The following is a 26,367-nucleotide window of genomic DNA, read 5'->3' on the forward strand; positions in this document are numbered from 1 at the left end:
CCTCAGCCTCCTGAGTAGCTGGGATTACAGGTGCATGCCACCATGCCTAGCTAATTTTGTTGTATTTTTAGTAGAGACAGGGTTTCACCATGTTGGCTAGGCTGGTCTTGAACTCCTGACCTCGTGATCTGCCCACCTCAGCCTCCCAAAGTGCTGGGATTATAGGCGTGAGCCACTGTGTCCAGCCCTCTGTTCAGTACTTTATCCCCAGCATCTAGAACAGCTAGACTGAATGAATGTTTTATGGTAAAACAGCTTCTAAATTTCTGTTCTGGCTACAATTTAAGCCCAGTGAGATGATTAAGACCTGGTCTCTGCCCTCAAAACACGTGAGGAATAGAAACAAACTAGATGAAGTATAACATGTTAGGACACTACTCCAATTACATGCAAAGTGCTGTGGGAAAGCAGAAAATGTGGTCTTAAATTCTTCATAAGCTGGGGTGGTACCCCTGGGGGAGGCTTTCCAGGGCCAGTGATGGTGGAGCCAGGCCACTGAGGAGGAACTGGAGTAAGCAGGGCATTCCACAGGGAGAAGTACAGTTTGATTTCTATGTGTATAATCTCTCCTTCCTTTCTTTCTTTTTTTTTCTTCAATAGGATCAGGCTCAAGTTCACTACAGGTCACAAAACATGATGTCTTGTTGGCTACTTTAAAAGCTAACCTGTTTGCTTTGGAGGACAAGTTTCTGAAGGATCCTCAGTGGAAAAAACTGAAACTCCTAAGAGATCAAATTGCTGATAAGGCAGAGTGGCCACAAAACTCTGTAGATGTCACTTGGAGCTTTACCTCTCAAACCTTGTTGTTGCTTTTGTGCTTAAAGGAAACCATGATCCGCCTTGCAGCTAATTTCAATCCAGGTAAACCCAACCCCAGGACTCCGGAAGTTGCTCCTGCCCTGAGCCCCGATGCACTTAGTATCTCACAGCAGAAGACTGTCCAGTTCGTTTTGCAGTTTGTAGTGACCTTGGGCATCTGCCCCTATCTCATGCCTGGTGTTGGAGTCCCATTGAGATACAGAACTGAGTTTGGTGCCGTTGTTCAAGACGTGGTATGTCTCGATGCTGCCCCTGATGCAACTCGGAGACTCTACACCAGCTGCAGGACCCTTCTGAATGTTGCTCAGCACACATCACTGGGGAGCTTGATATTCTGCCACCATTTTGGGGATATTGCAGCAGGTCTGTGCCAACTGGGATTCTGCCCAACCAAAAGCAAACTACTAACACCTGCAGAAGAGGTAAAATTGAGAAAGAAAGATTGTGTGCATGTGAATATGTGTATATTTTCATGGATAGCTGTTATAAAAGACAACTCTTAAGTTCTTCAGAACTGGTTATGCCAAAGCATGTCCAATGGATAAATGAATCTTTTGGGGGTGGGCGGAAGTTTTATTTATTGGGTGCTTGTCCCTTGTACACCTGTAGAGTCCATTTCACCTGTCCCTTGCCATTTTTGAAAACAGCTTTTGCAGGTTGTTTCTTTGAACATCTATTTCTTCTATAAAGTGTGTACCAGGTCAGGCATGGTAGCTCATATCTGTAATCCCAGCACTTTGGGAGGCTGGGGCAAGTGGATCACTTGAGATCGGGAGTTTGAAACCACCTGGCCAACAGGGAAAAACACCATCTCTACTAAAAATACAAAATTAGCTGGGTGTGGTGGCGCATCCCAGCTACTTGGGAGGCTGAATCGCTTGAACCTGGGAGGCAGAGGTTGTAGTGAGCCAAGATTGCGCTATTGCACTCCAGCCTTGGCAACAAGAGCGAAACTCTGTCTCAAAAAAAAAATATGTATCATAATACCTGCCTCGGAAAGTGGTCATAAGGATTAAGAATAATGTGTGTCAAATTCTGGCCCAATCAATCTCTAGTAGTGCTCATATAATTACTACTAATGTTAGTAACATGGCTCCCTCATTAAATGCATGGGAGGATTAAATGAGATAACATATGTAGAGCACCTGGTACACTGCATAACTCTGTCAATGTCCATTATTAGGTGTTAGGGGTATATGCCCATTTTTTGCTGTCACTTAGTCAAGTAAGCAGTTGAGCATCCAGACTACAGGAGTTGCTGTGGAGATCATAGAAGCATAAGACATGGTCCTTTTCTTCAAATAACTCACACACTGATTGGGAAGATAAGACTTACTGGCATGACATAGCAGGAACCACTACTCCTCCATGAGAGGACCACTGGCATCAGCATAGGGACTAGCCAGCAGAAGCTGTTGAGATGTAAATGTCTCAAGGGTCAGTGCGGCTCCCATGCGCAGTGATTCCCCAGCCTCCACAGCCAGATTTCACAATGTTCTTGTTTCTCTGTCACCTGCCTGTGTCACCCTTGTCCTTGTTCCTTTTCTCTTCTCTCTTCTGCCTGCATTCAGAAACATTTGCCTAAAAGCCACTATCATCCAAATGTTGGCATGAAATTCTGAGCTCCCTGGGGCCTTTATGTGATAGGAGCAGAGTGCCCCCTCTTTTCGGCAGGGTTATGCATGATTGACACTTCTAGCAGCACCTCCTGCTTGCACTTTCCGGAGGTAGTGGGACCCGGTTGACAGGTCTTATTACTGTTACTGAGGCTAAGTTGTTCCCAGATCTCAGGAAGGAGAGATAAATGAAAAGAGACACAGAGATAACCAAGTAGGAAGACAGGAGGAGTTGACAGATGGGAAACAACACTGGGTGTACTTTATGAAGCTGAACAAATTCCCATCAATATCTGTGTTGTAAGTTGCACCTATACCTCAGTGTGTGAATCAGTAAAGGGTAGGACCCTGACTGACTGAGCAGTAATCACCAAGGAGGACTGTACTGTTAAGGCTCAAGAGTACCCCAAAATCATATACCTCTTTGCTGCCCAAGTTCCAAATGAATTAAAAGATAGTTAAGAGTAAGAGAGATGTTCATTTCTATTGCTCATACAGGCAAGGTTGGAGGATACAGCTTATAGATGGAGACACATTTTTCTTTTTTTTTTAAATTTGTTACTATTTTTTGAGGTGGAGCTTTGCTGTGTTGCCCAGGCTGGAGTGCAGTGGCACAGTCTCAGCTCACTGCAACCTCTGCCTCCTGGGTTCCAAAGATACTCCTGCCTCAGCCTCCTGAGTAACTGGGATTATAGGCATGCACCACCACACCCAGCTTATTTATTTATGAGATGAAGTCTTGCTTTGTCACCCAGGCTGGAGTATAGTGGTGCAATCTTGGCTCACTGTAACCTCTGCCTCCCAGGTTCAAGCAATTCTCATGCCTCAGTGTCCTGAGTAGCTGGAATTACAGGTGCACACCACCACACCCAGCTAATTTTTCTTTTTTTTCTTTTCTTTTTTTTTTTGAGATGGAGTTTCGCTCTTGTTACCCAGGCTGGAGTGCAATGGCGCGATCTCGGCTCATTGCAACCTCCGCCTCCTGGGTTCAGGCAATTCTCCTGCCTCAGCCTCCTGAGTAGCTGGGATTACAGGCACGCACCACCATGCCCAGCTAATTTTTTTTATTTTTAGTAGAGATGGGGTTTCACCATGTTGACCAGGATGGTCTCATCTCTTGACCTCGTGATCCACCTGCCTCGGCCTCCCAAAGTGCTAGGATTACAGGCTTGAGCCACCGCACCCGGCCCCAATTTTTCTGTTTTTAATAGAGATGGGATTTTGCTGTGTTGGCCAGGCCAGTCTCAAACTCAGGTGATCCATCCACCTAAGCCTCCCAAAGTGCTGGGATTACAGGCATGAGCCACCGCACCTGGCAGGAGACAGCTCTTTCTGAAAGTGCTCTCCAGAATTAGACACTCTCACTACTAGCCCATTTTAAGGAGCACTGGAAAACTGCAGTGCCTTCTGCAGGGGATAGGCCTCTGAAAAATACCCAGCACAAAAGAGCAGAACAAAATGTGCAGTCACTCTCAAAAGACAGAAGAGGAACGAGCTGAGAGATGCATGCCAAAACCAGCCAGTAAGTGAGTTTATACCACCCTCAGCAATGAGTTCAGCCTCATAACTTTCCCAGAAGTGTGAGATGGAGAGAGGCCCAGGAATGTTTTAGAACATCTTCCCCCACATGGAAGGAAATTGAGAGAGGATAGAAGCCTGCCTTCCTCTCCTCTCACAGGTATCCCTGTACAGTGTTGTAAAATATTACTTTCTATTGTCTGCCTGGTTTGAATTCCACTAAATCCAAATGTTTCTTTTAGGTTCTAACTGAAGAGGAGAGAACTCTATCCAGGGTGGCCTTGAGAGACATGTTGGATCAAGTCTATCAGCCCTTAGCAGTCAGGGAACTACTTATCCTCCAAGGAGGACCACCCCAGGTACTCAGTCCAGGGCACTCTTGGGGGTGACTCATTAATAATAATGTATGTGGTATGCTGTCTTCTTCTGGAAAATTAGATAACTTTAGCTCCCTATTTAATGATCTAGTTGAGCCTTATTTCATCTTTTAGATCATAAAACGATACTTATAAAACTAAATGATACTGACCCTTAGGATAATTTAAAAGACCTTTTCTCTTTCTTTTTCTTTCTTTCTTTTTTTTTTGAGATGGATTCTTGCTCTGTCTTCCAGACTGGAGTGCAGTGGCTCGATCTCGGCTCACTGCAACCTTCACCTTCTGGATTCACGTTATTCTCCTGCCTCAGCCTCCTGAGTAGCTGGGCTTACAGGTGCGCAGCGCCAGGCCCAGCTAATTTTTGTATTTTTTTTTTTTTTAGTAGAGATGGGGTTTCACCATGTTGGTCAAGCTGGTCTTGAACTCCTGACCTCATGATCAGCCCACCTTGGCCTCCCAAAGTGCTGGGATTGTAGGTATGAGCCACTGTACCTGACTTCTCTTTTTTTTTTTTTTTTTTAAGAGATGGAGTCTTGCACTGTTGCCCAGCTGGAGTGCAATGGTGCAATCTCGGCTCAATGCAACCTCCGCTTCCCAGGTTCACGTGATTCTCCTGCCTTAGCCTCCCGAGTAGCTGGGATTACATGTGCACACCACCACACCTAGCTAATTTTTTGTATTTTTAGTAGAGACGGGGTTTTACTATGTTGGCCAGACTGATCTCGAACTCCTGACCTCTTGATCCACCTGCCTCTGCCTCCCAAAGTGCAGGGATTGCATGCATGAGCCACCATGCCCAGCAAAAAGACCTTTTCCCTAATGGAATGATGGACACTTTTCCCAAGAGTATTATGATCACTTTTTTTTAAGACTTATGGCAATTTTATGCGAGATATATTTTACTCATTCTGAAACTGGATCTTTTTTTTTTTTTTAACTAAAATTTGGCTGTTTGACAAAACTGAAGTATTTGGACACTTCAGTTCTTTGAATGGATTATGTACTTGAAGTCAAGAAATTAAAACCAGAGATCTTTCCAGGTTTAGGACTTTGTGATTTGTGAAAAAAAAAAAAAGAAAAAAGAAAAAAAAAAAACCAGAGATCTTATTGGTGCTATTCTTAGTTACTTTGTTTGAAAACATATAGTAGTATAGTAGTATATATTCTGCTAGGGATAAGATAGTTTCTTTCTTTTCTTTTCTTTTTTTTTTTTTTTGGAGACGGGGTTTCACTCTTGTTACCCAGGCTGGAGTGCAATGGCACGATCTCGGCTCACCGCAACCTCCGCCTCCTGGGTTCAAGCAATTCTCCTGCCTCAGCCTCCCTAGTAGCTGGGACTACAGGCATGTGCCACCATGCCCAGCTAATTTTTGTATTTTTAGTAGAGACGGGGTTTCACCATGTTGACCAGGATGGTCTCGATCTCTCGACCTCGTGATCCACCGGCCTCGGCCTCCCAAAGTGCTGGGATTACAGGCTTGAGCCACCGCGCCCGGCCCAGTTTCTTTGTTTTCTTAAGAATAATGTTTATCTGAAATTATTTAACTTGATGATATAGCTGGAACTGTCTTTTAGTACCTACATTTTCGTTATGAATCTAGGTATGTAAAGAGTGAGGAGCCAGCCAGGCACCATGGCTTACACAGGTAAACCCAGTACGTACTTTGGGAGGTTGAGGCAGAAGGATCACTTGAGATCAGGAGTTTGAGGCCAACCTGGGCAACACAGCAAGACCCCCATCTCTACAAAAGATAAAAATAAAAAACTAGCCACATGTGATAGTGTGTATCTGTAGCCCCAGCTACTCTGGAGGCTGAGGTGGGAGGATTCCTCAGGCCCAGAAAGTTGAGGCTGCAGTGAGCTGTGATTGGGCCACTGTACTTCAGCTTGGGCAACAGAGTGAGACCTTGTCTTAGAAAAGGAAAAGAGTGAGGAGCCAAGGGAATTAGCTGTAGGTCAGGAGCAAGGACCAGCTGAAGCTGGCTGCAAAGGTATCTCCTAATTGAGTAATTTTTGTCTCATCCTTAGAATCTTACTTCCATAAGGCCTCTCTGGGATTCAACCCCAATGTGCAGATGTTTGAATTTGTAAACCTTGCCATTCTTCAGGTTTCTTACCCATAAGATAGGGATAATCACAACGCCTTCCTTGAAGTCCCTTTTGAGATTATATGGGAGTTACTTATGCTGTGCCTGGCACATCATCTCCTCAGTAAATGGTAATAATTCAGTAAAAGAGAGAGGACAAGAGAGTTGGGATGAAATATTTCTGTTACTAATTTTGATGCTTACATACTTAAGTGCAATGGTTGACAACAACATGATTAATGTTCTAGCCCAAAATAAGGGCTAGAGTATTAAAACTGAGGCCAGGTGTGGTGGCTCACATCTGTAATCCCAGCAATTTGGGAGGCTGAGGAGGGAGGATCACCCGAAGTTGGGAATTCATGACCAGCCTGACCAACAAGGAGAAACCCTGTCTCTACTAAACATACAAAATTAGCTGGGCATGGTGTCATATGCCTGTATCCCAGCGACTCGGGAGGCTGAGGCAGGAGAATCATTTGAACCCAGGAGGCAGAGGTTGGGGTGAGCACAGATCATGCCACTGCCCTCTAGCCTGGGCAACAAGAGGGAAATTCCATCTCAAAAACAAAACAAACAAAACTGCAGCACCTTCTGCAGGGGATAGGCCTCTGAAAAATACCTAGCAAGAAAAAACAGAACCAAATGTGCAGTCACTCTCAAAAGACAGAAGAGGAATGAGCTGAGAGGTGTGTGCCAAAACCAGTCAATAAGTGAGTTTATTCCACCCTCAGCAGTAAGGGACACCAAGTCTGTTTATTCACCGTGGCTCCACAGAACTCCCAGAAAGAAACCCTTGAAGAAATCCAACTCTTTTTTGCAGATCAGACTGGGGCAGAAAAGAAATAAAAAAGAAATCCAACTCTTTCTTGGAACTGTGTCACAGGAATCAGATTTGCTAAGGCCACAGAGGCAAGGGCTAGAGTGCTCCCTCCCGGTTGTGAACTACCCTCTTAGTGGCAAATAACGTTCATAAGGATCTTCCTTGGAAGCTGGATTTAATTGTCAGAGATTGGTTGCATTAACTTAGTATTCCCAAGATCTACGTTTTAATCACTGATGCAAATGTCTGTTTCTGAGTTTGAAATTTCATTGATTTTTCACTGTTTTTTACTTTCTTAAAAATAATGCGGAAGAAGGTTTTGTAAATTTTTTTTTTAAAGGAAACAATGTTGCTCTTTTGAAGTCTGTATAGCGCACTGTTAATTGTCAATATGACTCAGGACTTTAAAAAAATGTCTAGCCTGGCCTGACAGCTCACGCCTGTAATCCCAGAACTATGGGAGGCCGAGACGGATTGATCACCTGAGGTCAGAAGTTCGAGACCAGCCTGGCCAACATGGTGAATTCCCCTCTCTACTAAAAATACAAAAAGTAGCTGGGCATGGTGGCACGTGCCTGTAATCTCAACTACTCAGAAGGCTGAGGCAAGAGAATTGCTTGAACCTGGGAGGCAGAGGTTGCAGTGAGCCAAGGTCATTCTACTGCACTCCAGCCTGGATGACAAGAGTAAAACTCCGTCTCTAAATAAATAAATGTTATATATCATAGCTCTTTCTTTCTTTCTTTTTTTTTTTCTTTTTTTTTTTTTTTTTTTACAGGCATGACCCACCATGCCTGGCTGTCGTATCTATTTCAATGACATTCAGAATTCACACCTTCTTTTTCTCAGTCCTGTACAGATGTGAAGACACAGCTGAGGAGTCGGGCCCCAGCTTGGCTTCGGCGTCTGTGTGGACAGCTGCTCTCTGAAAGGTTAATGAGACCTAATGGTGTTCAGGCAGTAGTCCGGGGCATTTTGGAAGGAGCAGGTGGTAAGAAATAAAATGTTTCTGTGATTTTGATACCCATTTTCCTTTGAGTCAGAGTCTGAGGTTAATTATTGGTCTTTAATATTTACCTTTAAAACCTTACTGAAACAAAACTATGTCCTTGCAGGGGTTGGACAGGTCAAACTTAAAGGCCCATAATGAGCTTCTTTTCCAAAGAAACGCATTCTCTTGCTCTTTCCCTAAAATAGTTTGTGATACACAGCCTATTTTATTGAATAATATTGTAAGCCACTTCAAATAATTTCTAATATCGGAGGAAAACATTACACAGAAAGTTGAAGTAAACCCTAGAGTAAATGTTAAATAAAGCCAGGTGTGGGCTGGGTGTGGTGGCTCATACCCGCACTTTGGGAGGCTGAGGCAGGTAGATCACTTGAGGTCAGGAGTTCAGGACCAGCCTGGGCAACATGATGAATCCCCATCTCTACTAAAATACAAAAATTAGGCAGACGTGGTCATGGCAGGCGCCTAGTCCCAGCTACTTGGGAGGCTGGGGCAGGAGAATCACCTGAACCTGGAAGGTGGAGGTTGGAGTGAGCCAAGATGGTGCCACTACACTCCAGCCTAGGTGACAGAGTGAGACTTTGTCTCAAAAATAATAATAATAAAGCTGGGTGTGGTGGCTCACACCTGTAATCCCAACACTTTGGGAGGCTGAGGCAAAAGGACTGCCTGAGGCCAGGAGTTCAAGACCAGCCTGGGCAACATAGCAAGACTCTGTCACTACAAAAATAAAAAAACCAGCCAGGTATGGTGGTGCCCACCTGTGGTCCCAGCTACTTGGGGGGCTAAGGCAGCAGGATCGCTTGAGCCTAGGAGTTCAAGGCTGCAGTGAGCCATGATCGTGGCACTGCATTCCAGCCTGGGCAGAAAAAGCAAGACCCTGTCTCAAAAAAAAAGAAAAAAGTGAAATGTAAAATAGTTTTCTTGAAGCCAGAAATACCTTTGAGATGCAAACTTTGGGATCAAGTTTTACAGTCATTTCCCCAATTTATATTATCTGAGTCCTCATTAATAGGAAAAACAATAATAATGCTAAGCATGGTGGAGTTTTTAATTTATATTTTTTGTGTTTTTTTTAGACAAAATTAGACGTGTACAATCATTTAAAGTCAAATAGTTCTGTGAGGCTTATAGTGAAAAATAGCAGTCCTTGGCACCATTACAATCCATTTCCCATATCTAGAAGCAAATACTGGCTGGGCACGGTGGCTCAAGCCTGTAATCCCAGCACTTTGGGAGGCCGAGGCGGGTGGATCACGAGGTCAAGAGATCGAGATCATCCTGGTCAACATGGTGAAACCCCGTCTCTACTAAAAATAAAAAAAAAAATTAGCTGGGCATGGTGGTGAGTGCCTGTAATCCCAGCTACTCAGGAGGCTGAGGCAGGAGAATTGCCTGAACCCAGGAGGTGGAGGTTGTAGTGGGCCGATATCGTGCCATTGCACTCCAGCCTGGGTAACGAGCGAAACTCCGTCAAAAAAAAAAAAAAAAAAAAAAAGAAGCAAATACTTTGAACTCTCAGTGAGTTTTTTCCGGTATTTATCTCTATATTTCTTTTTTTTTTTTTTTTAAACAGAGTTTCACTATTGTCACTCAGGCTGGAGTGCAATGGCGCAGTCTCAGCTCACTGCAACCTCCACCTCCTGGGTTCAAGGGATTCACCTACCTCAACCTCCCAAGTAGCTGGGATTACAGGCATGTGCCTCCACACCCAGTTAATTTTGTATTTTTTTTTTTTGAGACGGAGTTTCGCTCTTGTTACCCAGGCTGGAGTGCAATTGCATGATCTCGGCTCACCGCAACCTCCGCCCCCTGGGTTCAAGCAATTCTCCTGCCTCAGCCTCCCTAGTAGCTGGGACTACAGGCGTGCGCCACCATGCCCAGCTAATTTTTGTAGTTTTAGTAGAGACGGGGTTTCACCATGTTGACCAGGATGGTCTTGATCTCTTGACCTCGTGATCCACCCGCCTCGGCCTCCCAAAGTGCTGGGATTACAGGCTTGAGCCACCGCGCCCGGCCTGTATTTTTAAAAGAGACGGAGTTTCACCATGTTGGTCAGGCTGGTCTTGAACTCCTGACTTCAGGTGATCCATCCACCTTGCCCTCTCAAAGTGCTGGGATTACAAGTGTGAGCCACTAGGCCCGGCCCCTATGTTTCTAACTAATATATGGGAATTTGTAATTTTTCAGTTTTAGACATCATATATCTACTCACATGTGTGGAAGAGGATCTTACTCTCTTTTATATCACTGCCATCATTCCCCCAAGTACATTTTTATTTTCCCATCTCTTTAATATATTTATATCTCAGTTTTGGTTAGATCAATATTCAGTGTTTATATTAGTGTAACTCCAATTATTATTTACAGCTGAGCTATGTTGTATATTATGATATTATGATTACTTTCTTTTTTTACATAATCTTTTGTACTTCCTGGAGTTAATCTTTTTTGTTGTCTGATTAGTTTTCTATGTGTTTATCTCTAATCTTTTCTCAAGCTCTTCCTCTTTTGTTTAAATCTCCTTTTTTTTTTTTGAGACGGACTTTCACTCTTGTTACCCAGGCTGGAGTGCAATGGCACAATCTTGGCTCACTACAACCTCCGCCTCCTGGGTTCAAGCAATTCTTCTGCCTCAGCCTCCTGAGTAGCTGGGATTACAGGCACGCGCCACCATGCCCAGCTAATTTTTGTATTTTTAGTGGAGACAGGGTTTCACCATGTTGACCAGGATGGTCTTGATCTCTTGACCTCATGATCCACCTGCCTCGGCTTCCCAAAGTGCTGGGATTATAGGCGTGAGCCACCGCGCCCAGCTAAATCTCCTTTTAATACACTCAAAAACATCAGATAGGCTGGGCACTATGGCTCATGCCTATAATCCCAACACTTTGGGAGGCCAAGGCAGGTAGATCACTTGAGCTCAGGAGTTCAAGACCAGCCTGGGCAACATGATGAAACCCCATTTCTACCAAAAATACAAAAATTAGCTGGTTGTGGTGGTGCACGCTTGTGGTCCCAGCTACTCAGGAGGCTGAGGTGGGAGGATTGCTGGAGCCCTGGAAGTTACGGTTTTAGTGAACCGAGTTCACAACACTGCACTCCAGCCTGGGTGGCAGAGCCGAAACCCTGTTTCAAGCAAAGAAACAAACAAACACACAAAAACCCATCAGATATTCTATCAGTTTTATCTTCTTGGAAACATCTTTCTCTGGGTCTTCTGACCTGCTCTACTCTAACCTGGTTACCTTCTACTCAGCTGCTATCCAAGGATCCCCTTCACCTTTATCCTGGTGAGCCCTTTGCCTTTTTTGTGTGTTCAGTCTCTTATCTTACTTATCCCATGCCTGTTAGTTTCCTATTCCTGCTCAACAATTTCCCACAAGTCTAGTGGCTTTTTGATGGAAATGGCATTTAAACTGAGCCCTGAAGTCTGAGTTGGATTTAAGTAACTGAAGAGTGAGGGAGGATGGTTATAGGCAGAGAAAGTAGCACGTATGAGGAACTGAAGTAGGAATGAACATGGTGGTTCTGAGGAAATCTCCATGTGGGTAGGGTCATGAGGGCAGAGTGCAGGGAGGGTGGCTGGGGCCACATCAGGAAGGCTGAGTTCAGGATGTTGAACTTTATTCGGAGGGAAGTGAGAAACCATGGAAGGTTTCAAGAAAGAAAGAACATGATCAAATCTACATTTAAGAAATATCTATGTGTAGGTATTGTGAAGAATGGGTTGGGTAAGAGCAGAAGCAGGGAGATCAATTAAGGAGGCAGTCATCTGAGAGATCGGGGAGGCTTGGATTAATGCAGTGGCCATGGAAGTGGAGAGAAATGAATGCGTTTCAGAGATATTTAAGGAGGAGAGTTGCTAGAACTTAATGAAGGGCTGGATATGTGAGGAAGAAGGAAGAGAGACAGAATAAATCTTGACTTCGTTTCTGCCATAGTTAATGTATCTTGGTCTTGTCAGACAGAAGTGAGGTGAGTGTGGTTAGCAGATATTGGTAGATTTGGTCTAGAGTGGCCATAATATTGCCTCCCTTCAGTTCTAACCACAGTGGCTTCTTATCAGTTACCCATAAGAAATTGTTCCCTGCTAACAATTTTTTGCATCTTCCTATTCCAAAAAGGGTTATACCTTACCTAAGGGCATGTAGATTTGAGAGCTACTATAAAGAAAATCAGAACGCTCTTTTTCCTGTGATTCCACCCAACTTGTGTATGTGTATATTTGTTGTTGTCTATTCATATCTTGTTTCTCCCAGGATGGTTTGAAGTAGGTTTATATTGACCTGCATATTTGCCATTTCTGGTGGTCTTCATTTCTTTATGTAGATCAAAATTTCAGGGAAAATTTCCTTCTGCCCGAACTTTAGTTACTATTGCTTATAGTATAGGTCTACTGGCAATTAATTTTTATTTATTTTTATTTTTATTTTATTTTATTTTTTTGTTTAAATCATTTTTATTTACAGCAAACTCTACTATGTACATTTCACCCCGAATCACTTTCAAGTTCTTTGGCCTTTGCTTTTTCCAGGCCTGGCGATGTGAGCCACAGACTTGGGACCCAGGACTTTGCCTCCCCAGTGACGCCGTATCTCCTCATATCTGTCACTGTTTGTCCTGAATTTTTAATTTTTTTTAAGATGGAGTTTTACTCTTGTCACCCAGGCTGGAGTGCAATGGCATGATCTTAGCTCACGGCAACCTCTGCCACCCAGGTTCAAGCATTTCTCCTGCCTCAGCCTCTTGAGTACCTGGGATTACAGGTGCCCGCCACCACACCCGGCTAATTTTTTTTGTATTTGTAGTAGAGATGGGATTTCACCACATTGGCCAGGGTGGTCTTGAGCTCCTGACCTCATGTGATCTGCCTGCCTTGGCCTCCCAAAGTGCTGGGATTATAGGCATGAGCCACTGCGCCAAGCCTGGCAATTAATTTTCTAGCTTTTGTTTGTCTGAAAATGCCTATCTACTTCATCTTCCTTTTTGAAAGATATTTTTTGTTGGTTATGGAATTCTAGGTTGACATTTATTTCTTCTTTTACTACTTTAAAAACATTTCATTGTCTTCTAGCTTATGTCATTTTGGATGAGAGGTCTGCTGTCACTTTTATCTTTGTTCCTGTATAAATGGTATACCATGTTTCCCTCTGGCTGCTTTTAAGATTTTTCTCTTATTGTTGGTTTTTAGAAATTTGATTATGATATGCCTTGGTGTGGTGTTGGTTTCTTTAATTTTTTTCTGCTTTTTGGAGCTGTGGGTTTATAGTGTTTGCCATATTTGGAAATTTCTCAGATACTATCTTTATTTCTGTACTCCTTTCAGATCTCTCTGGGAATTTGAATTACACCAAGTATTATGTTTAATGTTGTCCTGCAAATTATTAATGCTGTGTGTGTGTGTGTGTGTGTGTGTGTGTGTGTGTTTTCTTCTCTGTCTTTTAAAATTTTTTTACCAGAGACAGGGTCTTGCTCTGTCTCCCAAGCTAGAGTACAGTGACATGAATTTGGCTCACTGCAACTTCTGCCTCCCAGGTTCAAGCAATTCTTGTGCCTCAGCCTTTCGAGCAGCTGGGATTACAGGCATGCACAACCACACCTGGCTAATTTTTGTATTTTTAGTAGAGAAAAGGCTTCACCATATTGCTCAGGCTGGTCTTGAACTCCTGGTCTAAAGTGATCCACCCGCCTTGGCCTCCCAAAGTGCTGAGATTACCGGTGTGAGCCATTGTGCCTGGCCAAGGACAAATCTTAATAGTTGTCTTAATGGTCTTGTCTTTTTTTTTTTTTTTTTTTTTTTTTTTTGAGACGGAGTTTTGCTCTTGTTACCCAGGCTGGAGTGCAATGGCTCGATCTCAGCTCACCGCAACCTCCGCCTCCTGGGTTCAGGCAATTCTCCTGCCTCAGCCTCCTGAGTAGCTGGGACTACAGGCACGCGCCACCATGCCCAGCTAATTTTTTGTGTTTCTGGTAGAGACGGGGTTTCACCATGTTGACCAGGATGGGCTTGATCTCTTGACCTTGTGATCCACCCGCCTCGGCCTCCCAAAGTGCTGGGATTACAGGCTTGAGCCACCGCGCCCGGCAATGGTCTTGTCTTCTAATTCTGTTACCTCTGTTTTGGGGGATCTGTTCTATTGATTTTTCTTTTCTTTTTTGAGACAGAGTCTTTCTTGCTTTCTCACCCAGGCTGGAGTGCAGTGGCACGATCTTGCCTCACCGCAACCTCTGCCTCCTAGGTTCAAGAGATTCTCCTGCGTCAGCCTCCCAGGTAGCTGGGATTACAGGTGTACACCACCATGCCCAGCTACTTTTTATATTTTTAGTAGAGACAGGGTTTTGCCATGTTGGCCAGGCTGGTCTCGAACTCCTGACCTCAGGTTATCTGCCTGCCTTGGACTCCCAAAGTGCTGAGATTATAGGCGTGAGCCACCACTCACAGCCTGTTTTATTGATTTTTTTTTTTTTTTTCTAATTATAAGCAATATGGTTTTCCTTCTTTGCATGCCTGGTAAGTTTGTGTGTATGTGTTTTAAGGTATTCACATATGGTAAAAGTCATTTTTTTAAAGAGTACAGTTTGGTGGTGTTTAGTATATTCACAGAGCTGTGCAATCATCACCAATATCTATTTCCAGAACATTTTCATCAACCTTCTCCCACACCCACCCCAAAGAAGCCCTCACACTCACTAGCAATCACCACTCCTCATTCTCCCCTCAGACTCTCTCTGGTAAGTACTAATTCACTTCCTGGTCTCTTTGGATTTACCTGTATTGGCATTTTCATACAACATATGGTCTTTGTGTCTGGCTTCTTTTAGTTTTTGAGGTTTATTCATGTTTTTTGTTTGTTTGTTTTTGAGACGGAGTTTTATTCTTTTGCCCAGGCTGGAGTGCAATGGCATGATCTCGGCTCATTGCAACCTCCTCCCAGGTGCAAGCAATTCTCCTGCCTCAACCTCCTGAGTAGCTGGGATTACAGGCACCCACCACCACACCCGGCTACTTTTTGTATTTTTTGTAGAGATAGGGTTTCACCATGTTGGTCAGGCTGGTCTTGAACTCCTGACCTCAGGTGATGCACCCACCTCGGCCTCCCAAAGTGATGGCATGAGCCACCGCACCTGGCTGAGGTTTATTCATGATATAACATGAATCAGTTTTTTTTCCTTTTTATGACTGAATAATATTTCCTCACATGAATATGCCTGGCAATTTTTGACTAGCTGCTGAACATTTTTATTTTACATTGCTGAGTGCCAGATTTTTTATTCCTTAGGTGGGCTTTGTTCTGGAATGCAGTTAAGTTACTTGGAATTAGTTTAGTTCCTTTGATCCTGGCTTTTCAGCTTTGTTAGTGTGGTTCTACAGCAGCCTTTAAGATAATTTAACCCCTTATTTTATTATACTACGTGTATTGTATTGTACTAAATGTACAATACAGATTGTACGAAGACAATACACTTCTGAGAATTCTAGTTGTTGCCCTGTGTATTAGGAGATCCTCCCAGGCTGGCTAGTGGGAGCACAACTATTCCCAGTCCTTTATGAACCATGGAAGTTGTTCCCCCTACTCCTTTCTGGTGGTACTTGCCCCAGGCTTTGGTATTTTCCTCACACATACATGTATCATACTCTACCAAAGACCTGAGAGAGAACCCCTCTGCAGATCTTTGGAACTCTCTCTGTGTAACTTCCTCCTCTCTGGTATTTTGCCTTGAAAATTCCAGCTGCATTGGCCTCCCTGAACCCTGAACTATGTTTCTTCCACTCAGTAAGATGCCAGGCTTTGTTTGGGCTACTCCTGCTATCGCTTGAAAACTCTCTCCATGTTTTTTTTGTCATGAGCAAAGGCAGTCATCAGGTTCACTTTCTTTGCTTCCCTTCTCTCAGGGATCAGTGTCCTGGGTTGCTGCTGCCCATTGTCTGAAAACCATTCTTTATATATTTTGTCCAATTTTATAATTGCTTAAGATGGTAAAGTAATTCTGGTCCCCGTCACTCTATGGCTGTGGTTTAAGACAGTTTAAATTAAATGATACATATAAAGAGACAGAATAAGGCCAGGCGCGGTGGCTCAAGCCTGTAATCCCAGCACTTTGGGAGGCCGAGGTGGGTGGATCACGAGGTCGAGAGATCGAGACCATCCTGGTCAACATGGTGAAACCCCGTCTCTACTAAAAATACAAAAAACTAGCTGGGCGTGGTGGCGCATGCCTGTAATCCCAGCTACTTAGGAGGCTGAGGCTGGAGAATTGCCTGAACCCAGGAGGCAGAGGTTGCGGTGAGCCGAGATCGCGCCATTGCACTCCAGCCTGGGTAACAAGAGCGAAACTCCGTCTCAAAAAAAAAAAAAAAAAGAATAATAATAATAGTAATAAACATAGTGAAGCTAGTATTCCATTTATATGAATAATACCATTATAGTGACTAAGTTCTAGTTTTTCTCTGAATTTCCCAGAAACTAGCATCAAAAGGAAAATATAGGCCAGGCATGGTGGCTCATGCCTGTAATCCTAGCACTTTGGAGGCCAAGGCAGGCAGATCACCTGAGGTCAGAAGTTGACCAGCCTGGCCAACATGGCGAAACCCCGTCTCTACTAAAAATTAAAAAAAAAAAATTAGCTGAGCATGGTGGTGTGTGCCTGTAATCCCAGCTACTTGGGAGGCTGAGGCAAGAGAATCGCTTGAACCTGGAAGGCTGAGGTTGCAGAGAGCTGAGATCATGCCACTGCACTCTAGCCTGGGCAACAGGGAGACTCTGACTCAAAATAAATAAATAAGAAATAAAAAACATAAAAAGGAAAGTATAGAGGGGTAGATTATATTATAGAAAAAGAAAACTATTTTCAATAGAGAAGATACATGCATTTTATCCTAAATTTTAAGACAAGTTTGTTATATGGAACCTTCTGTGGGAAACTGCTTTGAGCTTCTGACATCTCTCTCCATTGTGCCAGCGGGGGCAGCTGGTGGAAGCGATGCTGAGGCGATGGCTGCTGACTGGAAGAAGTGTGACCTGATCGCAAAGATTTTGGCCTCTTGTCCCCAGCAGTCTCTTTCACCAGAGAGTTACTACAAGGACATCTGCCCCCAGGTAAGTCATTTTGTTTCTGTTCACCCTTTGACAGTTATCTGCTTATGTACAGAAAGAGGACTTTTAATGTTTCTCTAATACTGAGGTAAAAGCAGTATAATATTTAAGTTTATTGTTTAGTGAGGAGCTTTCTTAATAAATGAATCAAATCCTGTGGAAGAGACTGACGTAATTGTTCAGTTTAAGAATGATTCACTGGCTGGATGTGGTGGCTTACGCCTATAATCCCAGCACTTTGGAAGGCCGAGGTGGGTGGATCACCAGCTCAGAAGTTAGACCACCCTGACCAATATGGCGAAACTCCATCTCTACTAAAAATACAAAAAATTATCCGGGGATGGCGGCACCTGTCTGTGATCCCAGCTACTCAGGAGGCTGAGGCAGGAGAATTGCTTGATCACCTGGAAGGTGGAGGTTGCCATGAGCTGAGATTGCACCGCTGCACTCCAGCCTGGGTGACAGACTGAGACTCTGTCTCAAAAAAAAAAAAAAAAGAATGCTTCATCACTCTTGAATGATTGAATGATTGGCCCAGCTTGCTCTCAGAGCTAGAATACAAAACTCAAGTTTCATCTTGTTCATTATCTTTTCTATGTGTTTTTAATTAGTTTTAAAAAGTGGATGTTAAATAAACAAGGTAAATTAACATGGCAAACAATTTAAAAAGCATAAAAGAGTAAACGGAAAAGTCAGTCTCCCTTCCATTCCTATTCTCTAGTCCCTCAGAGGTAGTCACCTGTTAAGAATTTCTTGTTTATTTTCCAGAGATACTCTGTGTATTATGCATATACCATCATATGTGTATATATTAATGTGTGTGTATGCAAATACATGTTAATACACACATACATTAACATATACACATATAATGATAAAATTAATGCTAATTTTTATCTAAATGATAACATACAGCATGCCTTCTTTCAGTTTGCTTTTCTTCACTGCTAGTGTGCTTTGGCCAGGCGCAGTGGCTCACACCTATAATCCTAGCACTTTAGGAGGCCCAGGTGGGCAGAACACTTGAAGTCAAGAGTTCAAGACCAGCTTGGCCAACATTGAGAAACCCCGTCTCTACTAAAAATACAAAAATTGGCTAGGCGTAGTGTCATGTGCCTGTAGTCCTAGCTACTTGGGAAGCTGAGAGAGAAGAATTGCTTGAACCCGGGAGGCAGAGGTTGAGTAAGCTGAGATCACACCAGTGCATTCCAGCCTAGGTGAAGGAGTGAGACTCCATCTGAAAAAAAAAATAGTGTACCTTGGAGATTATTTCATTCATTTTCATGGATACATGATATTTCATCATATTAATGTACTATAATTTATTTAACCAGCCTGCTGTTAATGGACATTTGAGTTGCTTCCATTCTTTTTCTCTTACAAATTGCACTACGGTTAATATCCATATCTTTGTACATACCTACCAGTATTACCATAGGAAAAATTCCTAGAATTTAAATTATTGATTCGAAGGTTATATGCATTTAAATTTTTGCTTGATATGCTTTATGTACCTCTTTTCACACATTTTTACCCACACAATGTGTTATAAAGCTTTTTGATCTTTGCTAATCTATAGATGAAAAATGCAGAAGGAGTTTTCTTAATAGTCCCTAAGAATATGCCTAAAGTGAGCCCGTATTTTATAATTTTGATAAAATTATTTAATAAAAACACTGCAAGTATGAGGGGAGAGCAAAAACTTTTTTTAATTAAAAATAAAAACACCTCCTGTTCAGCTCTCATACCTTTGTTACTGGGTATGTTAAACTAAGAAAACAATTCTGTTGAATCAGTGTTATTGAAGTAAGTTTCTTTTTTGGCTTAGAGAAATTCCCGCTTTTTCTTTTTAGTTATTCCATGCAAAGAACTGGTATTTACTTCTTGTAGTTTTTTTTTGTAGGTTCTGGATTTATTTCACTTTCAAGATAAATTGACAGCACGACAATTTCAGAGAGTTGCCACCACTACCTTTATAACTTTGTCAAGAGAACACCCACAATTGGCAGCAAAGTATTTGCTCCAGCCAGTGTTAGCTCCTCTTCATCGATGTTTGAACACAGCAGGTAAAGGAGGAAGTGTGGTCATGGGTGTGCCTCTAAAGGACCTTCTTCAGTATTTTGTGTTTAAATGATTTAAATTTGTGTTGTTTCAGTGTCTTTAGTTTTCCTTCCCCTCCCCTAGACTTTCTAGTTTAAGAAATTCATTATAAGTTTCAAAATTATGTATTGAACTACCCATATACAGATCACCTAGACTGAATAACTATTTACATTTTGGCCACATTTGTTTTATCTTTCTCTCTTTCTACACATATAAACTTATTTTTTTCTGAAGCATTTGAGATTTAGTTGCAGAGAGCACAGCACTTCATCCCTAAATACTTTAGTATGCATCTGCAAAGAAAAATGTCAGTCTCCTGCATAACCACAATACAATTATCACACTCAGGAAATTTAACACTGATACAATATGCTGTGATCTAATATACAAATTCCGTTCAAACTTCTCTAATTGTTTCAATAATTTCTTTTATAGCTACTTTTTTTTTTAAATCCAGAATTCAATCAAGAATCATGGCTGGGTGCAGTTGCTCATGCTTGTAATCTCAGCACTTCGGGAGGCTTAGGCAGGCAGATTCCTTGATATCAGGAGTTCGAGACCAGCCTGGGCAACGTGGCAAAACCCCATCTTTACCAAAAAACAATATAAAAATTAGTCAGGCATGGTGGCAAGCACCTGTAACACCAGCTATTTGGGAGGCTGAGGTGGGAGGATCACTTGAGCCTGGAGGTCAAGGCTGCAGTGAGCCATAATCATGCCTCTGTACTTTAGCCTGGGCAACAGAGTGAGACCTTTGCTCAAAATAATAATAATAATAATCTGTAATAAAGCTATGTCGGCCGGGCGCGGTGGCTCAAGCCTGTAATCCCAGCACTTTGGGAGGCCGAGGCGGGTGGATCACGAGGTCAAGAGATCGAGACCATCCTGGTCAACATGGTGAAACCCCGTCTCTACTAAAAATACAAAAAACTAGCTGGGCATGGTGGCGCGTGCCTGTAATCCCAGCTACTTAGGAGGCTGAGGCAGGAGAATTGCCTGAGCCCAGGAGGCGGAGGTTGCGGTGAGCCGAGATCACGCCATTGCACTCCAGCCTGGGTAACAAGAGTGAAACTCCATCTCAAAAAAACAAAACAAAACAAAAAAAAACTATGTCTAAATAAATAGACTTCTTACAATACTTATAAAACTTTCTTTAATTTTAATTTTTATTTATTTATTTAATCCAGTCTCAGGTAGTCTGTTACAGCATAATTTTTATTTTTTATAGAGATGGGGTCTTCCTATGTTGTCCAGGGTGGTCTGAAACTCCTGGATTCAAGCAATCTTCCTGCCTCAGCCTCCCAAAGTGGTGCGATTGCTGAGGCGGGAGGATCACTTGAGCCCAGAAGTTTGAGGCCAGGCTGGGTAACATAATGAGACCCTATCTTTAGAAAAAATGTAAAAAATCAGCCGGGCATGGTGGTGCATGCCTGTATTCCCAGCTACTTGGGAAGCTGAAGTGGGAGGATCACTTGAGCCCAGGAGGTTGAGGCTGCAATGAGCCATAATCCTACAGTTCCACTCCAGAGCCTGGGTGACAGAGGAAGACCCTGTCTCAAATAAATAAATAAAATAAAACTATTTCAAAACTTTTTGAAGGAAAATTTTCAAATATATGCTTATAGAGAATATATAATGAACTCCTATGTACCTAACACCTGGATACAACTGTTAACTCTGCCATTTTTATTTCATCCAATCCCCAATTTTTCATTCAGTAAGTTTAAAATGAAAATTCTAAGTGATAATGTGGTATAGGTTAATTGGCAATGTTGGTTTTTAAATAAATTTTTAAATAAAATAACAATACATGTTTATAATCAGTGGCATCGTAGATTCCATGAAATGTATATGAATGGTATATTGTTCAATGGTAATCATGTCAGTTTTCTGATCTTAGCTGTTATTCACTGAGCCATCTTTCTAGTAAAACTTTCTTCTTTAGGTTTAGTATGTTCTATTCAGTGAGGCACTAAATATGGGTAATTTTGTGTTTTTTTCTCTAGAGATTCCAGAGAGTTACAGGGTACCAGGAACTATTTTGGTGACAGAAGAAGAACTTTGTAGATGCATTGAGGATGTGTTTAAGGTTGGTAATCTGAATAACTAATGTTTTTATTTCTCATTTTAAAATTGTTTAAACTTTTTCTTTTTTTGTAGAGATAGGAGTCTCGCCACATTGCCCAGGTTGGTCTTGAACTCCTGGCCTCAAGTAATTTTCCCACCTCAGCTTCCCAAAATGCTGGGATTATAGACATGAGCCACTGCTCCTAGCCTTTTAAAATAATTTTGCCTTTTAGTTAGCACTTCAGGCATTGGAATGACTAATCTAAAGCTCCAAGCTGTCAGAATCTTTTCACTTTGAAAACAAGAAACTGACCTTTTTAAGTGAAAAAAACTGATATATTTTTGAAACCCTGTTAATTACATCATTTATTCTAAATGTTGAAACAGTTTAGATTCTCTAAGCATGTCTTTTGAAGAAATTGACATGGGGCCGGCCATGGTGGCTCACACCTATAATCCCAGCACTTTTGGAGGCCAAGGAGGATGGATCACCTGAGGCCAGGAGTTCAAGACCAGCCTGGCCAACAGCCTGGCCAACATGGTGAAACTCTATCTCTACTAAAAATACAAAAATTAGCTGGGTGTGGTGGTGTGTGCCTATAATCCCAGCTACTTGGGAGGCTGAGGTAAAAGCTCCCTGCTTTTACCTGGTAGGCGGTGGTTGCAGTGAGCTGATACCATGCCACTGCACTCCAGCCTGGGGGATAGAGCGAGACTCTTTCTCCAAACAAATAAAAAGAAATTAACAGGAGCGTTTTCAATAATGTAGCCTTCCTAAAAGTATATGATAATTGAATCTACTTTATAACTTTTGATAGTAATCACTGTCATAATGAATTAAGTCTGAATAAATGATTCCTGCAGATGACTACCTAAATATATAACAAGAACGAAAACTTGCTTTCCCATTCATAGGGAGAAAAAAAAAATGAATGAAAACTAAGAATCTAGGCTGGGTGCAGTGGCTCAAGCTTGTAATCCCAGCACTTTGGGAGGCCGAGACGGGTGGATCACGAGGTCAAGAGATCGAGACCATCCCGGTCAACATGGTGAAACCCCGTCTCTACTAAAAATACAAAAAAAATTAGCTGGGCATGGTGGCGTGTGCCTGTAATCCCAGCTACTCAGGAGGCTGAAGCAGGAGAATTGCCTGAACCCAGGAGGCAAAGGTTGCGGTGAGCCGAGATCGCGCCATTGCACTCCAGCCTGGGTAACAAGAGTGAAACTCCGTCTCAAAAAAAAAAAAAAAAAAGAAAACTAAGAATCTAAATTTTATGTTCTTTTATCACAGTCTTATAAATATATATGGTATATGCTTTTGGAAAAAAATGAAGCTTATTGTATTGTGGCTACATGGAATTGGCCTAAATATTCTTTAAAGTTATTTTAGGCCCAGTGTGGTGGCTTATGCCTTTAATTCCAGCACTTTCAGAGACCAAGGCAGGAGGATTACTTGAGGTTAGAAGTTCAAGACCAGCCAGGTCAATATAGTGTGGCCCAATCTCTATAAAAAATAAAAATAATAAATAAATTAGGTTTATTTTAATAAATGTACAATAATATTTTACTATTGAAATGTACATTAGAAAGCAGCTTTTAAAATTATATTTCATATAAAAGGTACAGCTGCTTTGGAAAATAGTTGAGACTTCTTCAAAAATGTAAACATGGAGTTCTCATATGACCCAGCAATTCCACTTCTAGGTATATACCCAAGGGAAATAAAAATATCTTCATGCAAAAACCTGTACATGAATTTGTAGTAGCATTATTCATAATAGCCAAATAGCGATAATCCCAGCTATTCAGGAGGCTGAGGCAAGAGAATCGCAACTGTACTCCAGCCTGGGTGACAGATCGAGACTTCATCTCAAAAGAAAAAAAGAAGTTTGAATAAATTTTTAAATTTTAGTTAGGTTTAAAAAAAGTTTTCTTGAGACAGTGTCTCGCTTTGTTGCCTAGGCTTGAGTACAATAGTACAGTAGCTCACTGCAGCCTCAAACTTCTGGCCTCAAGCAGTCTTCCCACCTCAGCTTCCCAAAGTGCTGGGATTACAGACATGAGCCATTGCACCCGACCCAAAAATTTAGTTTTTTATGAAATGGTTCAAACATTCAAAACAATTATGAAAAATAAAACACTCATGCACCCAACACCCAACTTAAGAAGTTAATCATTACCAATTCTATTGAAATCCTCTATCTGCCCATCCGTGATCACATCTACCTTCCTCCCCACCCAAAGAAAACCATGATCTTGAATTTGTATTTATTCATGTAATATCCTTAAGCGTAGTATTGTACATTATTTTATTCTGTTTTATTTTTCTTTTGAGTTGGAGTCTCACTCTGTCAACCAGGCTGGAGTGCAGTGGCACGATTTCAGCTCACTGCAACCTCTGCCTCATGGGTTCAAGCGATTCTCCTACCTCAGCCCCTCAAGTAGCTGGGATTACAGGCATCTACCACATGCCCATCTAATTTTTGTATATTTACTAGAGATGGGGTTTCACCCTGCTGGTCAGTCTGGTCTTGAACTCCAGACCTCAAATAATCCACCCACTTTGGCCTCCCAAAGTGCTGAAGTTACAGGCATGAGCCACCGCACCCGGCTTATCGTATTCTATTTTTGAGATGGGGTCTTGCTCTGCTGCTGAGGCTGGAATGCAGTGGTGCAATCATGGCTCACTGTAGCCTTGAACTCCTGGGCTCAAGCAATCTTCCTGCCTCGGCCTCCCAAGTAGCTGGAATTATTGGCACACACAGCTAATTAAAAAAAATTTTTTTTGTATAGATGTAGCCTCACAATGTTACCCAGGCTAATGATTTTTAATTTTATCTGAATGTCATCATAATATATATAACTATAATTCATTCATTTTCACTGTTAGATTTTATTCCATCGTATGCCTGTATTACTACTTGCTTGTTGTTTTATTGACAGACATTTGAGTTGTTTCCAGGGAATTTCCGCCAAATTTCTCTTGGGTACATTTTGATTTTAATTAGCATTTCTCTTATTACCGGTGAGGTTGAACATAATTTTTGTGTTTTTGGTGGGTTCATATTTTTTCTTCTGTAAATTACTGATTCAAGTATTTGCCTATTTTAAAAACTGGGTTATTTGCCTCTTTAATCATGTTTAGAGTTAAGTCGGTTTTTTGTTTTTTTGTTGTTGTTGTTGAGATGGAATCTCACTCTGTCGCCCAGGCTGGAATGCAGTGGCACGATCTCAACTCACTGCAACCTCTGCCTCCTGGGTTCAAGCACTTCTCCTGCCTCAGCCTCCTGAGCAGCTGGGACTATAGGCACGTGCCACCATGCCCAGCTAATTTTTGGTATTTTTAGTAGAGATGGGATTTCACTGTGTTAGCCAGGATGGTCTCAATCTCCTGATCTTGTGATCTGTCCGCCTCGGCCGCCAAAGTGCTGGGATTACACGTGTGAGCCACCATACCAAGTCTTTTTTTTTTTTTTTTCCCCAATAAAACTGGTTTATTGAAGTATACTTTAAATACCATAAAATCATTTATTTTAAATATATAGTTCAGTGAATTTTAGTAAATTTACAGATTTGTGAAACCATCACCAATATATAATTTTAGAAAATTTCCTTCGTCAAAAGATCCCTTGTGCCATTTGTAATTGCTCCCTGACCTACCCCTAGCTCCAGGCAACCGTTAATTCATTCTCTATCTCTATAGATTTGCCTTTTTGTGGATATTTCATATAAGGGAATTATGCAATATGTTCTTTTGTGTCTAGCTTCAGTCACTTACCATAGTGTTTTGTTGTTGTTGTTATTGAGAAGGAGTCTTGCTCTGTCACCCAGGCTGGAGGGCAAAGGCACAATCTCGGCTCACTGCAACTTCCACCTCCTGGGTTCAAGTGATTCTTCTGCTTCAGCCTCCTGAGTAGCTGGGATTACAGGCGCATGCCACCATACCTAGCTAATTACATTGTATTTTTAGTAGAGGGGGTTTTCACCATATTGGCCAGGTTGGTCTCAAACTCCTGACCTCGTGATCCACACGTCTCAGCCTCCCAAAGTGATGGGATTACAGGCGTGAGCCACTTAAAAACACTATCATATTTTTAAGTCTCATCCATGTTGTTGGAAATACCAGTTTCTTGCTGCCTTTATTGCAAAATACTATTTCATTGTATGAATAGTTCACATTTTGCTTATCTGTTCATCCCTTGATGGAAATTTAAATGTAATTAAAAAAAATTACTTTATTGAGGCCGGGCGTGATGGCTAACACCTATAATCCCAGCAGTTTGGGAGGCCAACATGGGCAGATCAGGAGGTCAGGGGTTCAAAACCAGCCAGACCAACATGGTGAAACCCTATCTCTACTAAAAATACAAAAATTAGCCAGACATGGTGGCACATGCCTGTAATCCCAGCTACTCAGGAGGCTAAAGGAGGAAAATCACTTGAACCCAGGAGGCAGAGGTTGCAGTCAGTCAAGATCACACCACTGTGCTCCAGCAGGGTGACAGAGAGTCTCTCTCTCTCTCTCTCAAAAAATAATAAAAATAAAGAGTATAGATCAGTGGCTTTTACATATATTCATAGATTTGTACAACTATCATTGTGATCAACTTTAGGACTTTTCATTCCCCCAAAAAAAAACCCCAGCCAGGCACGGTGGCTCACGCCTGTAATCCCAGCACTTTGGGAGGCCAAAGCAGGAGGATCACTTGAGGTCAGGAGTTTCAGACCAGCCTGGCCAACATGACGAAATCCTGTCTCTACTAAAAATACAAAAATTAGCTGGACATGGTGGCACACACCTGTAATCCCAGCTACTGGGGAGGCTGAGGCAGGAGAACCTGGGAAGCGGA

The 26,367-nt window shown here is 42.2% G+C and overlaps 1 protein-coding gene across 3 annotated transcripts in view; it reads left to right on the plus strand.

The window, feature by feature from the left end:
• LOC101050040 (transport and Golgi organization protein 6 homolog) overlaps positions 1 to 26,367 on the plus strand; it is a 151,224-nt gene that overhangs the window by 16,903 nt on the left and 107,954 nt on the right. For 2 of the 3 annotated variants that reach the window (XM_074392472.1, XM_074392471.1), the window contains 6 exons: positions 601 to 1,241; positions 4,196 to 4,312; positions 8,087 to 8,228; positions 17,214 to 17,350; positions 19,251 to 19,413; positions 21,457 to 21,539. In XM_074392472.1, the coding sequence (XP_074248573.1) occupies positions 601 to 1,241; positions 4,196 to 4,312; positions 8,087 to 8,228; positions 17,214 to 17,350; positions 19,251 to 19,413; positions 21,457 to 21,539 (1,283 nt within the window). The remainder of the gene's footprint in view (positions 1 to 600; positions 1,242 to 4,195; positions 4,313 to 8,086; positions 8,229 to 17,213; positions 17,351 to 19,250; positions 19,414 to 21,456; positions 21,540 to 26,367) is intronic. The other variant, XM_074392473.1, reaches the window with a different exon arrangement.

Source organism: Saimiri boliviensis (assembly GCF_048565385.1).
Source record: "Saimiri boliviensis isolate mSaiBol1 chromosome 1 unlocalized genomic scaffold, mSaiBol1.pri SUPER_1_unloc_4, whole genome shotgun sequence".
NCBI classification, from domain to species: domain Eukaryota; kingdom Metazoa; phylum Chordata; class Mammalia; order Primates; family Cebidae; genus Saimiri; species Saimiri boliviensis.